At 36.0% G+C, this 14,340-nt stretch overlaps 1 protein-coding gene across 4 annotated transcripts in view; it reads right to left on the reverse strand.

Annotated features, from left to right (window-relative positions):
* Positions 1-14,340, reverse strand: part of ALS2 (alsin Rho guanine nucleotide exchange factor ALS2) — a gene marked incomplete at its 3' end in the record, with an annotated part of 86,707 nt that overhangs the window by 12,508 nt on the left and 59,859 nt on the right. For 3 of the 4 annotated variants that reach the window (XM_079924318.1, XM_079924316.1, XM_079924317.1), the window contains exons 18-25: positions 11,102-11,304; positions 10,917-10,982; positions 9,789-9,887; positions 7,388-7,552; positions 6,141-6,252; positions 5,851-5,928; positions 1,943-2,076; positions 874-1,041 (exon numbers count right to left, since the gene is read on the reverse strand). In XM_079924318.1, the coding sequence (XP_079780444.1) occupies positions 874-1,041; positions 1,943-2,076; positions 5,851-5,928; positions 6,141-6,252; positions 7,388-7,552; positions 9,789-9,887; positions 10,917-10,982; positions 11,102-11,304 (1,025 nt within the window). The remainder of the gene's footprint in view (positions 1-873; positions 1,042-1,942; positions 2,077-5,850; positions 5,929-6,140; positions 6,253-7,387; positions 7,553-9,788; positions 9,888-10,916; positions 10,983-11,101; positions 11,305-14,340) is intronic. The other variant, XM_079924319.1, reaches the window with a different exon arrangement.

Genomic DNA, 14,340 nt, shown 5'->3' on the forward strand with positions numbered 1-14,340 from the left:
AGGTAGAAGTCAACTTAGTAGCTGAGTTCTCAAACTGTTTGGCTGGTTCGGATCAAATCCACGCATGCAGGTCTGGGGTGAATCCAGGAGTTCATAAACAACTTTACAGGGTTGTTTTCCAGAGCTCCTCTCTTTCCATGACCTCCCCAGCATTTTCTGATTCCTCTTGTAGGTCCTCCAGCCAGAAACTGCCCACTTCCATGAAGTGGTAGAAGGATAGAGAGAGAGGCCAGAGAGCAATGAGGTTTGGCCAGGACTCCTGGACCTGATGATTCATCAAGGGAGAAGAAGGGTCCACTCCTGCAAGAGTGCTGGCTCCTTCCTGCACGCATCCTGTTTCATGGCTGCTCCAGCCACAGCCATCACTGCCCCTGCCACAGAAATGCCTGCAGGCTGAGGCATGAGAAAGTGGAGAAAGAGGAGAGAGAGAAAACCCAGTGTACCTCCTCCACTCTTTCTGAGCTTTAGCCAGAAACAGAGGGGTTTTTCTGGATCTCTGTCTGTCTGCACCACAGTGCTTGCTTCTAGTTTCAGGTTATACTGGGTTTAGGATGAGGAATATTGAAGTTAAGAAACCCAGTAAACTCACCACTGGTTGGGTGGTTCTCTAAATTCAGCTGCTCTTCCCCAAAACACCTGCTGATATTTACTTTTCAGAGTTTCAAATAAATGTCCATGCATTCTGCCTAGGTTTTATAGTTGAGTTCAGTAGCAAATACAAGGAGGTGTGTTTTATCCATGCTTACCCAGAAGTATATAATTGACTTTTAAGTTATATTTAAAAACTAAATGTGGGAAGCCTTGACAACTTACTGGTTTTAAGTTTCGTCTTCCTACCAGGCTCTGCCCTGTGCTGGGCAGGCATTCACGCACCTGTCTCTGTGTTGGCGCCGACTGGTAGTCAGGGCCACAGCAATATTGTCCCACGCTTTCCAAACTTCCCCTTGGCCTGGGTTCTCACAGCCAAGCTGATGCCAACATTCATCAAACACTGCTTTCCACTTCTCATCAGCCGGCACTGCCAGGTTTCCAAGCTTCCTGCTAATAAGGTCACGTCAGCCTCTCATTAATCACTTATTTTGTGCAAAAACCCTGAAGAACAGAAACTTTCTAATATACAACTGCAAATACTTCTGTGACAAAAACTGCCTAAACTGATGGTGGTTCCACTGTTTAAAAACTGAATAAAAATTTAAATGGATGGTTTTTAGCTACTTAGTGTTTATTAGATACTAAAGTATATGAATTAAGTAGGAAGCACATCAGAACTGACTCCTTTGCTTTCTACATTTCCATAGAATTGATATTGCAAAATTGATCCTTGCTAAAATGAGGACTTCCTGTGCCTTGCACATCTCATACTGAGAACTGTGAAATGCATTACATACTGGGTTCTAAAAATACTAAGAATAAACATGGTACAGAAAGTATATCAAGCTCCCATGAAAACAAAGAATCTGAGATGCTATCAAAATACAAAAACAAAGCTAAAGCTAGAAACAATAAAGGGAAATTAACATATGCCAAAAACTTGGAGGAAAAACATCATACACTTCAAGACTTTGACTTTTCCCAATATATGCAGCGTATCAGTGTATATATAGGATTGACCTTTACTTTTCAAAATCAAGTTGTGCAGGGCTTCCATTTAAAAATCTCTCTTTCAATCCACTTGGATACCTGCACCATTAACAGTAAGATTATTCCCGCACACAGAACTTTCATCATTTTAAACATTTAAGCTCTACAGCTATAAACTAAGCCAAGAATACACATTTAGCTATCTATAGCAGTTTCAGTTTACAATTCAAGGTTATACATTGTTTAAAGACAAAAAGAATTAAAAAACTTGTCCTGCATTTGAAATATTTACCAGCTTTGATAAAAGCAAGACAACTCAAAACATTCAATAATTAATCCATAATTAACACTAGTTACTCACAAAACTTTAGGTCTGTCTTTATCACTCTCATACAGACTAGGCTTAAAGTACGTTCCAGTGATTTTTATTCCAGATCCCCATTCTCCACTAAAATAACCTTCAATGTAGTCTCCATTTGGCATAGTCAATGTTCCCTAGGTAAAGTCAGAAAAAATGTGGAATTAGAGGAAATATTTTCAATCTTAAAAATCAAGAAAAAAAAGCACTAAATGGTTAACATTTTCATTTTTAACTAGTCCCTAATTCTTTTTAAAAAGGTGTATGTACATGCATGTGCAAACAGAGTGTATGAAAACAATCCGTGGATTAAAGAAAAATCACAGGAAAAATTGGTAAAATATTTTTACCTGAATGAAATGAATACACAACTTATCTAAATTGATGCGACGCTACTAAAGCAGTACTTAGAGGCAAATTTAAAGCTGTAAACATTTATATTATAAAATAAGGAAGATCTCAAATCAGTAATCTAAAACTCCACCTCACAAAGTTAGAAAAAGCAAACTAAACCCAAAGCAAGAAGGAGATAATAAAAATTAGAGCAAAAATCAATGAGATAGAAAACAGAGAAAAATGAATGAAGCCACAAGTTGCTTCTTTGAAAAGATATACAAACTTGACAAACAATAAGACTGATCAAGAAAAAAAGACACTTAACTAGATCAAGAAAAAAAAAAGAGAGAAGACATAAAATTACAAAATCAAGAAATGGGACATTACACCAACCTTACAAAAATTAAAAAGGTTAGAAGGGAATACCAAGAGAACAACTTTATGCCAATAAATTAGGTAACTTAGATGAAATAGAAAAATTCCTTAAGAGGAACAAATTACCAAAAGTGCCTCAAGAAGAAATGAAAAGTCTGAATAGACTAATTAGAAGTAAGGAAATTAAATTAGAAATTAAAAATCTTCTCACCAAGTAATGCTCAGGCCAAGATGATTTCACTGGTGAATTCTCTAAAACATTTGAAGAAGCAATAATAACACTAAGGCTTTCCAAATTCTTTCCGAAAATGGAGAAGGAGGGAACCCTTCCCAACTCATTCTATGAGGCCAGTATTACCTCAGTACCAAAGACAAACATCATGAAAAAAAAAACTATAAACATAAATGTAATAAATACCTCATAAATATAAATGTAAAAATCTTCACCAAAATATTAGCATTAATTCTAGCAATATATAAAAAGGATTATATGCCATGACCAAGTATGATTTATCCCAGGAAAATAAGGTTGCTTTAACATCAGAAAAGCAGCCAATATAATATGCTGTATTAATAGCATAAAGAACAAAAACCACATAATCATCTCAATAGACACAGAAAAAGCCCTTTGACATAATCTAAAACCTGTTAATAATAAAAACTCTCAACAAACTAGGAATAGAAAGGAACTATCTCAATCTGATGAATCTATGAAAAATCTTCAGCTACATTATACTTGATGGTGGAAGATTTAATGCTTTTCCCCTAAAACAGGGAAAAAGGCAAGGATGTCCACTCTTATCACTTCTATTCAACATCTACTGGAGAGTCTAGCCAGTGCAGTCAGACAAGAAAAAAGAATCCTTCCAGATGGCAAAAGAAGAAGTAAAACTGTCTTTATTTGCAGACAACATTATCCTGTATGCAGGAAATCCTAAGAAATCCATTTTAAAAAATCCTACTAGAACTAATACATAAATTCAGCAAGGTTTCAGGATATAAGAACAAAATACAAAAATCAATTGTATTTTTATATAATAGCAATGAACAATCCAAAAATAAAATTAAGCAAACAATTCTCTCTATAATAGCATCAAAAAGGATGCTTAGGAATAAATTTAACCAAAGATATGCAAGAGATGCACATTGAAAACTACAAAACATTGCTGATAGAAATTAAAGAAGATCTAAATAAATGGAGAGACACTCCACATCATGGATTGGAAGATTCAATATGATTAAGATGGTAATTCTTCCCAAATTGATCTGTAGAGTAAAAATAATCCCTATAAAAATCGCAGCAGGCTTTCTGCAGATTTTAACAAGCCAGTCCTAAAATTTATATGGAAAAGCAAAGGATCCAGAATAGCCACAATTATTATTAAAAAGAACAAAGTTGGAAAACTTACACTTCCTGATTTCACAACTTACTAGAAACCTATAGTAGTCAAGACAGCATGGTACTGGCATAAGGAGAGACATGTAGATCAATGGAACATAATTCAGAGTCCAAAAATAAACACATTTTATAGTGAATTAACTTCAACAAAGGTGTCAAGAAAATACAATGGGAAAACTTGCTGACGCAATTGGATACCCACATGCAAAAAGATCAATTTAGACTTTTAATTCACATCATACACAAATTACCTCAAAATGAATCATAGACCTAAACATAAGAGTTAAAACTATAAAACTTTTCAAAGAAAACACAGAAGAAAATCTTAGTAACCTTGAGTTAGGCAAAGATTTCTTAGATATGAAATCAAAATCATAATTCATCATAAAGTTTTTTTCATAAACTGGACTTCATTAAAATTAAAAACTTTAGTACTTCAAAAGGCACTATTAAGAAAACAAAAAGACAATTCCAAAAAAAAAAAAAGAAAACAAAAAGACAAGACACAAACTACAAGAAAATATTTGTGAACCCTGTATCTGATAAAGAACTTATATCCAGCCTATATAAAGAAATCCTTAAAATTCAATAAGACTATAAACAAGCAAATTCTTAAAATATCAAAATATCTGAATATATATTTCATCAAAGAAGACAGATGAATGGCTAGTAAGTACATGAAGATATGCTCTATAATGAGTCTATTAGTCATTTAGGGAAAGTCAAATAAAACCGTATCACTTTACACCCACTAGAATGACAAAGAGGAAAAAAAGAAAATAAAAAATACTGCCAAAGATGTGAATAAATTAGAATCCTCATACACTGATGATGGGAATGTAAAGTGATGCAGCCACTTTGGAAAACAGTTTGACAGTTTCTTAATATGTTAAACATCAATTTTCCATACAACCCAGCAATTGCACTCCTAGGTATCCACCCAAGAGAAATGAAAACACATGTTCACACAAGAAGTTTTAAATGTAAGTGGAAGAGAAACAGACTCACACATACAGAAAACAAGCTTGTGGTTACCAAAGGGGAGTGGATGGTATAAGGACAAATTAGGGGTATGGGATTAACAGATACAAACAACTATATATGAAATAGATAAGCAATAAGGATATACTGTATAGCACAAGAAATTATACCCATTACCTTGTAATAACCTATAATGTAGTATAATCTGCAAAAATACTGAGTCATTATGCTATACACCTGAAACTAACACAATATTGTAAATCAACCATATTTCAACTAAAAAAAGAAGAAGAAAAGAAGTTGCAGTCAACTTCAGTATACATAGTAGCCCAAAGTTGGAAACAGTCTAAAGTTGGAAATAATCCAATGCCCATCAACTGGTGAAGGGATAAACAAAATGTGGTTTTTATTCAGTAATAAAAAGGAATAAAGTACTGCACATGCCACAATATAGAGAAACCTCAAAAACATACTAAATGTGAGAAGCCACAGGGAAGAGAATACTTGTTGTATGATTCCAATTATATGAAAGGACCTGAAAGGGCAAATCTATAGTTATAAAGTCCATCAGAGGTTGTCTGGGACTGGAGGTGGAACCAGGGAGTGACTGCAAATGGGCAAGGAGATGGTGAAGGAAATCTTTTTGGGTGATGGAAATGATCTCAAACTGGATGGTGGTAATGGTTGCACAACTCTGCGTATTTACTAAAAATCATTGAAATGTACGCTTAAAACAGGTGAATTTTATTATAGGTTAGCTTTTTTAAAGGTCAGGAAAAAATTAGTAAAAGATTATCAGAGAAAGAAAGAAGTTTCCAACCTTTCCACTCAGGGTCCAATCATCTGAAAATTCTCCCTCATAGATAGTATCATCTTCAGAAAGTAAAACTCCATTTCCCTATGTGAAGAAACAAAACAAAAATCACAACACATAAAACACACAGTAACTTAGGATACCCACAGTCACATCCCCCAGAGCCTTACATAATCTTAAGACAAGAAAAATAGTACTAGGAAAGGTAGAACACTAATAAAAAGATGAGTTAAAAAGTTAAGGACATAGGAGTTTCAAAAAGTCAACAGTAACTATATGTAAAATATTCCACTCACCATCATTTTATTAAGGTGGAAGTTGCCTTCATAGTATAATCCAAACTGGGTAACTACCACACCATTCCCTTGACATACATCATCTTGCCACATTCCCATGTACTTCTCCCCTCTGCAAAGAAATAGGAGAAAAAAAAAGAAATGTAATAAAAAATCAGTGATGATAAAGATGAGGTGGGGAAAAAACAATTATCACATGGGAGGTCCCAAGCATCACCCCTAGGTTGGTATCTGTTCCATTTCTCTAGTCAAAGTGGTCAACTCTGTCTCCTCAAACATGGGACAATGTGATTGTAAAATATATCCTATTCAGAGCAATGTTCTCTCAGGAATTTAACATTATAGTCTACCAGACATAGATCTGTATATACTTCCAGTACTTCCTTGATAACTTTAAAATATTTAATTAATGCCAAGAATTCAACTCTAAATAATGTCATCAAAATGAGTCACTCAAAAGGCAGGCTCAAACCTATGCACAACATTTTCTCACCCAAAAGTTTACTAACTTAAAAGAAATGGGATTTATCATAAAAGAAGGTTCATTCTTTACCTACTCAAATGTCAAGAAATCTTACTAATCTCCACTAAAAAAATTAAAATTAGTACAAACTGCCTATTAAATAATTATGGATTTTAGTGATAACAGCAAAACTTTTTAAATCACACATTATGACAATAATATGAGAGGAAGAGTATATATCTAGTCCAAAAGCAAATCAGGCCAAACCAAATACAGAGGCAAAAGAACTATATTTCTGCCCAAGGTTTAGTTAATTGAATTTAACCAAGCTTGATTCCTGGGTTGCTGGCATGGTTACAAGTCTCTAACCTGATAGGAAGACCAAGGCAGAAAGGTGTTTAGATACTATTGTATGACCCCAAAGGGAATTTCCACTGACCTTCCTAACCTTTTACTCCTGTTACCTACTGACTGCATTAAAGGTTTCTCTCTGTATAACAAAGATTTGGTAGCTTCTTTGAGACACTAAAAGCTATTTATGTGTGAAGCTTTAAGGAAAATGGTACCAATGTTAATTTTGAATGATCTTGATCTTGTAAGGAAGTAACCTGTTGTTTGGTTCAAAAACAAATGCATAAAATGACACCTGACAACTGTTTTATTAAAAATGTTCGAAGTACTGCCAAATTAAGGTGCTCAGCCTTCATAAAATCATGTTTTTGGAGAAGTAGAGGAACCTTATCCTCTCACGCTAAACCGTGAGATTAGAAGCAGGATACTGTACCTAGTGATATCATCAAAGACACCGTATCCGGCTTTCTTATCCATTACCCACTGGCCAATGAACATACTGGGAGAAGATGAAGTCAACTTTCCACTTCGCAGGAGACCATGACCATGACGCATGTTATCTTGAAAACAGCCTTCAAAAACTTCACCAGAGGCGTAACTGTGGTTAGAAAGAATGAATAAAGATCACAAGCACATTGAGTTCTGATGCTCATTTTTACAAAGTTTAGGAAATTCAAAATTATACTCATGTCTCACTGGTAGCTGTAATTATTTGTTTATATGACTATTTTCCACCAATCAAAAAATCTGATTTTTTTTTCTCATGGCTTTTCTTTTTTAAAACATCTTTATTGGAGTATAATTGCCTTACAATGGTATGTTAATTTCTGCTTTGCAACAAAGTGAATCAGCTATACATATACATCTATCCCCATATCTCCTCCCTCTTGCGTCTCCCTCCCACCCTCCCTATCCCACCCCTCTAGGTGGTCACAAAGCACTGAGCCGATCTCCCTGTGCTATGCAGCTGCTTCCGACTAGCTATCTATTTTACATTTGGTAGTGTATATATATCCATGCCACCCTCTCACTTCGTCCCAGCTTACCCTTCCCCCTCCCCGTGTCCTCAAGTCCATCCTCTATGTCTGTGTCTTTACTCTTGTCCTACCCCTAGGTTTTTCAGAACCTTTTTTTTAGATTCCATATGTATGTGTTAGAATTTGGTATTTGTTTTTCTCTTTCTGACATAGTTCACTCTGTATGACAGACTCTAGGTCCATCTACCTCACTACAAATAACTCAATTTCGTTTCTTTTATGGCTGAGTAATATTCCATTGTATATATGTGCCACATCTTCTTTACCCATTCATGTGTTGATGGACGATTAGGTTGCTTCCATGTCCTGGCTATTGTAAATAGAGCTGCAATGAACATTTTGGTACATGACTCTTTTTGAATTATGGTTTTCTCAGGGTATATGCCCAGTAGTGGGATTGCTGGGTCAAAGGGTAGTTCTAATTTTAGTTTTTTGAGGAACCTCCATACTGTTCTCTACAGTGGCTGTTATCAGTTTACATTCCCACCAACAGTGCAAGAGGGTTCCCTTTTCTCCACACCCTCTCCAGCATTTATTGTTTGTAGATTTTTTGATGTTGGCCATTCTGACGGGTGTGAGGTGATAACTCATTGTAGTTTTGATTTGCATTTCTCTAATGATTAGTGATCTTGAGCATCCTTTAATGTGTTTGTTGGCAATCTGTATATCTTCTTTGGAGGAATATCTGTTTAGGTCTTCTGCCCATTTTTGGATTGGGTTGTTTGTTTTTTTGATATTGAGCTGCATGAGCTGCTTGTAGATTAATCCTTTGTCAGTTGCTTCATTTGCAAATATTTTCTCCCATTCTGAGGGTTGTCTTTTCGTCTTATTTATAGTTTCCTTTGCTGTGCAAAAGCTTTTAAGTATCATTAGGTCCCATTTGTTTATTTTTGTTTTTATTTCTATTTCTCTAGGAGGTGGGTCAAAAAGGATCTTGCTGTGATTTATGTCATAGAGTGTTCTGCCTATGTTTTCCTCTAAGAGTTTTATAGTGTCTGGCCTTACATTTAGGTCTTTAATCCATTTTGAGTTTATGTTTGTGTATGGTGTTAGGGAGTGTGCTAATTTCATTCTTTTACATGTAGCTGTCCAGTTTTCCCAGCACCACTTATTGAAGAGGCTGTCTTTTCTCCATTGTATGTTCTTGCCTCCTTTATCATAGATTAGGTGACCATATGTGCGTGGGTTTATCTCTGGGCTTTCTATCCTGTACCATTGATCTATATTTCTGTTTTTGTGCCAGTACCATACTGTCTTGACTACTGCAGCTTTGTAGTATAGTCTGAAGTCCAGGAGCCTGATTCCTCCAGCTCCGTTTTCCTTTCTCAAGATTGTTTTGGCTTGAGATAAAAATCTCATTTTTGAATGACTGAGTCTAAGAAGTTGAAGATGTTGTGGGCGGTATTTTGTGTTAACATGGGGAAAAATGTGTATTTAGTCCCTTACGGGAAAATGAAATAATGAGTCATCTCTGAAAGAATGACAGGCTTTGTCCATATTAGAGTCATGCAGTAAATATAAGATAAATTTACAAGCAAGATATTTAGGAGATTCTATGAGAAAGTTATGGTTTACAAGGTTTACACAGTTTTGTGAAGAACTAAATAATAACCTAATATTTTCATCTTGTGATAGATGAGAGGTTGACCTTTTAAAGAAGACTCTATATAGCTTCAGTCATAAGAAGAATAAATAAAACTTACTGCTTGGAAACTCTGGCTACACAAACATTTAGGTTTAAATGATTCTTTGAAAAAGCAACACCAACCAGTCCAGCAACATTTCTAATGCTATTACCTATAGACTCCTTGACCACACATTTTTCCTTCTTTCCAATGGCCCACATAATGGTCTTCTTTGTTCAGTGCTTTGTTTGGGATTCTGTATTCTCCATACCTGCCAAGGGGAATAAAAACATCTTAAGATGCATTATGCCATATTCACCTTTTATGTGTATACACTGGCAAATATAACAAGAACAGAGAAAAGATCTGTTGATACCTAGAGGAGGAAAGGGGTAAATGGGGTCTTGGTTTAAGCTGTTATCTATTACCTAAGCTATGTGGCAAGTCTTAGACGAGTGGGACATCAACACCACTACACAGATCAGTTAGGTGTTTTATCCCAAGTCCAATGAAAAACAGAAAACCTGTGGTTTAGGCCTATTTCCACCACTAATTAGCTGCATCACCTTGGGTAAATCCAGGTACCCAGCTCCCTCATCTGTGTAATAAGGGGGGTATATCAGATTAGCTCAAGTCTCTTCTCATTCTGAAATTCTATTAAATGGAGATTAAAAGACATCATAAAAATTTATATTATCACACACAAAAAAAATCACCTACACAATTTATATTATAATCTTTTGATATAGTAAAATATATCAGTTCTCTAACATGATACAAAATACTTCACTGTCATATATTTACAGTGTTAGAAAACATAAGTTTATATAAAAATAGTATCATTTGAGTACCATTAGGATACCATATCATTTAGAAGATTTCCCCTTCAACAGATCACAGAAATTAAAGATGAATTAAAACTACTGAAAGGAAAATTTCTCTATGCCCTTTGTGTAAAGGGGGCACTTCTATATCAACAATCTCAACATCAACATTACCCAAGGTCTTCAGTCTTTACAACTAAGAAATAGATAGAAAACACAGTCCCATGTCAACAGATGGAAGCTGTGTAACCTGAGATAACACAGCTGTCAAGGTAAGTGATTCATTCTAGACAAATCAAGGCTGCACCCTGGATTCCTAGCTCTCTTCATGTTCATACATGTCCATTATAAGCCCTAATCCACTTCCAAAAGCACAAAACAAAATTCTACCAACTGTCTTGAAGATAACTCTAAACACAAAATAACATAATGTAAGTCTGTAGTTGAATTTACACTCATGTTCACGAAGTTCTTACCCATCTTCCAAGCCATTCCTGAACATGCCAGAATAGATCTTTCCATCTGGCCACTTCAAAACCCCTCTGGAATGCATAAGTAAAGAATAATACATGTCAATTAATGTTTCTGATAATCAGTACTTTTGCAGTACTTAGACTACCATCCTGACTCCAGGCATAAATCCAACTGTAAACATTCTCACCTGCCATGAGGCTTCCCTGAAAGCCAGCGTCCATCATAGGTTGCATCCTTTAGGCGAGGATCCTTGTAGAAAGTATATTTGGCACTGCGTGAAATGGGTGGTTCCTGCCTCTGAATACTGCTGCCACTTCCATAAGGTGGAAAATCAGACATCCCCCTCAAAGCCTGATCTACAGCTTGGCTTATAGCCCGGAGCCACTTTGTCTAGGAGCAAAAAGTAAATTTCAGTAAGCTTAAGGCAACAACTCGTCAAGCACTGCTTTAAATCCTGCTAGCTTTCCTTGGTGTGAAAAAACTTCTGACTCCTAATACTCTCCTTATTGAGTAATACTGATTGGCTCTTGAAATAAACTGCTTTATGTTTGAAATTGCTACACTAAAACAACAACAGAGAAGCAAGAAGAACTAGAATCTTGCAGCCTGTGGAACAAAAACCACATTCACAGAAAGACAGACAAAATGAAAAGGCAGAGGACTATGTACCAGATGAAGGAACAAGATAAAAGCCCAGAAAAACAACTAAATAAAGTGGAGATAGGCAACCTTCAAGAAAAAGAATTCAGAATAATGATAGTGAGGATGATCCAGGACCTTGGAAAAAGAATGGAGGCAAAGATCGAGAAGACTGCAAGAAATGTTTAACAAAGACCTAGAAGAATTAAAGAACAAACACCTAGAAGAATTAAAGAACAAACAAACAGAGATGAACAACACAATAACTGAAATGAAACATACACTACAAGGAATCATTAGCAGAATAACCGAGGCAGAAGAATGGATAAGTGCCCTGGAAGACAGAATGGTGGAATTCACTGCCACGGAACAGAATAAAGAAAAAAGAATGAAAAGAAATGAAGACAACCTAAGAGACCTCTGGGACAACATTAAACACACGAACATTTGCATTATAGGGGTCCCAGAAGGAGGAGAGAGAAAGTACCCAAGAAAATATTTGAAGAGATTATAGTCAAAAATTTCCCTAATATGGGAAAGGAAATAGCCACCCAAGTCCAGGAAGCACAGAGAGTCCCAGGCAGGATAAACCCAAGAAGAAACACGCTGAGACATACAGTAATCAAACTGACAAAAATTAAAGAAAAATAATTAAAAGCCACAAGGGAAAAATGACAAATAACATACAAGGGAACTCCCATAAGCTTAAGAGCTGATTTCTCAGCAGAAACTCTGCAAGCCAGAAGGGAGTGGCATGATATATTTAAAGTGGTGAAAGGGAAGAAGCTACAACCAAGATTACTCTACCCGGCAAGGATCTCATTCAGATTCGATGGAGAAATCAAAAGCTTTACAGACAAACAAAAGCTAAGAGAATTCAGCACCACCAAACCAGCTCTACAACAAATGCTAAAGGAACTTCTCTAAGTGGGAAACACAAGAGAAGAAAAGGATCTACGGGGCTTCCCTGGTGGCGCAGTGGTTAAGAATCCACCTGCCAATGCAGGGGACACAGGTTCAAACCCTGGTCTGGAAAGAGGCCACATGTCGCGGAGCAACTAAGCCCTTGCGCTACAACTACTGGGCCTGTGTTCTGGAGCCCATGAACCACAACTACTGAGCCCACATGCCACAACTACTGAAGCCCACACACCTAGAGCCCATGCTGTGCAACAAGAGAAGCCACTGCAATGAGAAGCCCGCGCACCGCAAGGAAGAGTAGCCCCCGCTCGCCAAAACTACAGAAAGCCTGTGCGCAGCAACAAAGACCCAATGCAGCCAAAAATAAATAAATTAAATAAATTAATTTTTTTAAAAAAAGGACCTACAAAAACAAACCCAAAACAATTAAGAAAATGGTAATAGGAACATACGTATCCATAAATACCTTAAATGTGAATGGATTAAATGCTCCAACAAAAAGACACAGGCTCACTGAATGGATACAAAAACAAGACTCATGTATATGCTGTCTACAAGAGATGCACTTCAGACCTAGGGACACATATAGACTGAAAGTGAGGGGATGGAAAAAGATACTCCATGCAAATGGAAATCAAAAGAAAGCTGGAGTAGCAATACTCATATCAGATAAAATGGACTTTAAAACAAAGACTGTTACAAGAGACAAGGAAAGACACTACATAATGGTCAAGGGATCAACCCAAGAGGAAGATATAACAATTATAAATATATATGCACCCAACATAGGAGCACCTCAATACATAAGGCAAATGCAGACAGCTATAAAACAGGAAATCGACAGTAACACAATAATAGTGGGGGACTTTAACACCTCACTTACCCCAATGGACAGATCATCCAGACAGAAAATTAATAAGGAAACACAAGCTTTAAATGACAAAATAGACCAGATGGACTTAATTCATATTTATAGGGCATTCCATCCACAAACAGCAGATTACACTTTCTTCTCAAGTGCACACAGAACGTTCTCCAGGACAGATCACATCTTGGGTCACAAATCAAGTCTTGCTAAATTTAAGAAAATTGAAATTATAGCATCTTTTCCGACCACAACGCTATGAGATTAGAAATAAATTACAGGGAAAAGAACATAAAAAACACAAACACATGGAAGCTAAACAATACATCACTAAATAACCAAGAGATCACTGAAGAAATCAAAGAGAAAATCAAAAAATACCTAGAGACAAATGACAATGAAAACACGACAATCAAAAACCTACGCAATGCAGCAAAAGCAGTTCTAAGAGAGAAGTTTATAGCATTACAATTCTACCTCAAGAAACAAGAAAAATCTCAAATAAACAATCTAACCAAACAAACTAGTGGTTACCAGTGGGGAGAGGGAAGGGGGAAGTGGCAAGGTAAGGGTAGGGGATTAAGAGGTACAAGCTACTACATATAAAATAAATAAACTACAAGTATATGTTGTATAGCACAGGGAATATAACCAATATTTTATAATAACTTTAAGTAAAAAAATTTGAATTGCAAAAAAAAAATCTAACCTTACACCTAAAGGAACTAGAGAAACAAGAACAAACAAAACCCAAAGTTAGGTAGAAGGAAAGAAATCATAAAGGTCAGAGCACAAATAAATGAAACAGAAACAAAGAAAACAATAGCAAAGATCAATAAAGCTAAAAGCTGGGTCTTTGAGAAGATAAACAAAATTGATAAACCATTAGCCAGACTCAGCAAGAAAAAGAGGGAGAGCACTCAAATCAATAAAATTAGAAATGAAAAAGGAGAAGTTACGACAGACACCACAAAAGTACAAAGCATCATAAGATACTACTA

Source organism: Stenella coeruleoalba (genome assembly GCF_951394435.1).
Source record: "Stenella coeruleoalba genome assembly, chromosome: 6".
NCBI lineage: Eukaryota > Metazoa > Chordata > Mammalia > Artiodactyla > Delphinidae > Stenella > Stenella coeruleoalba.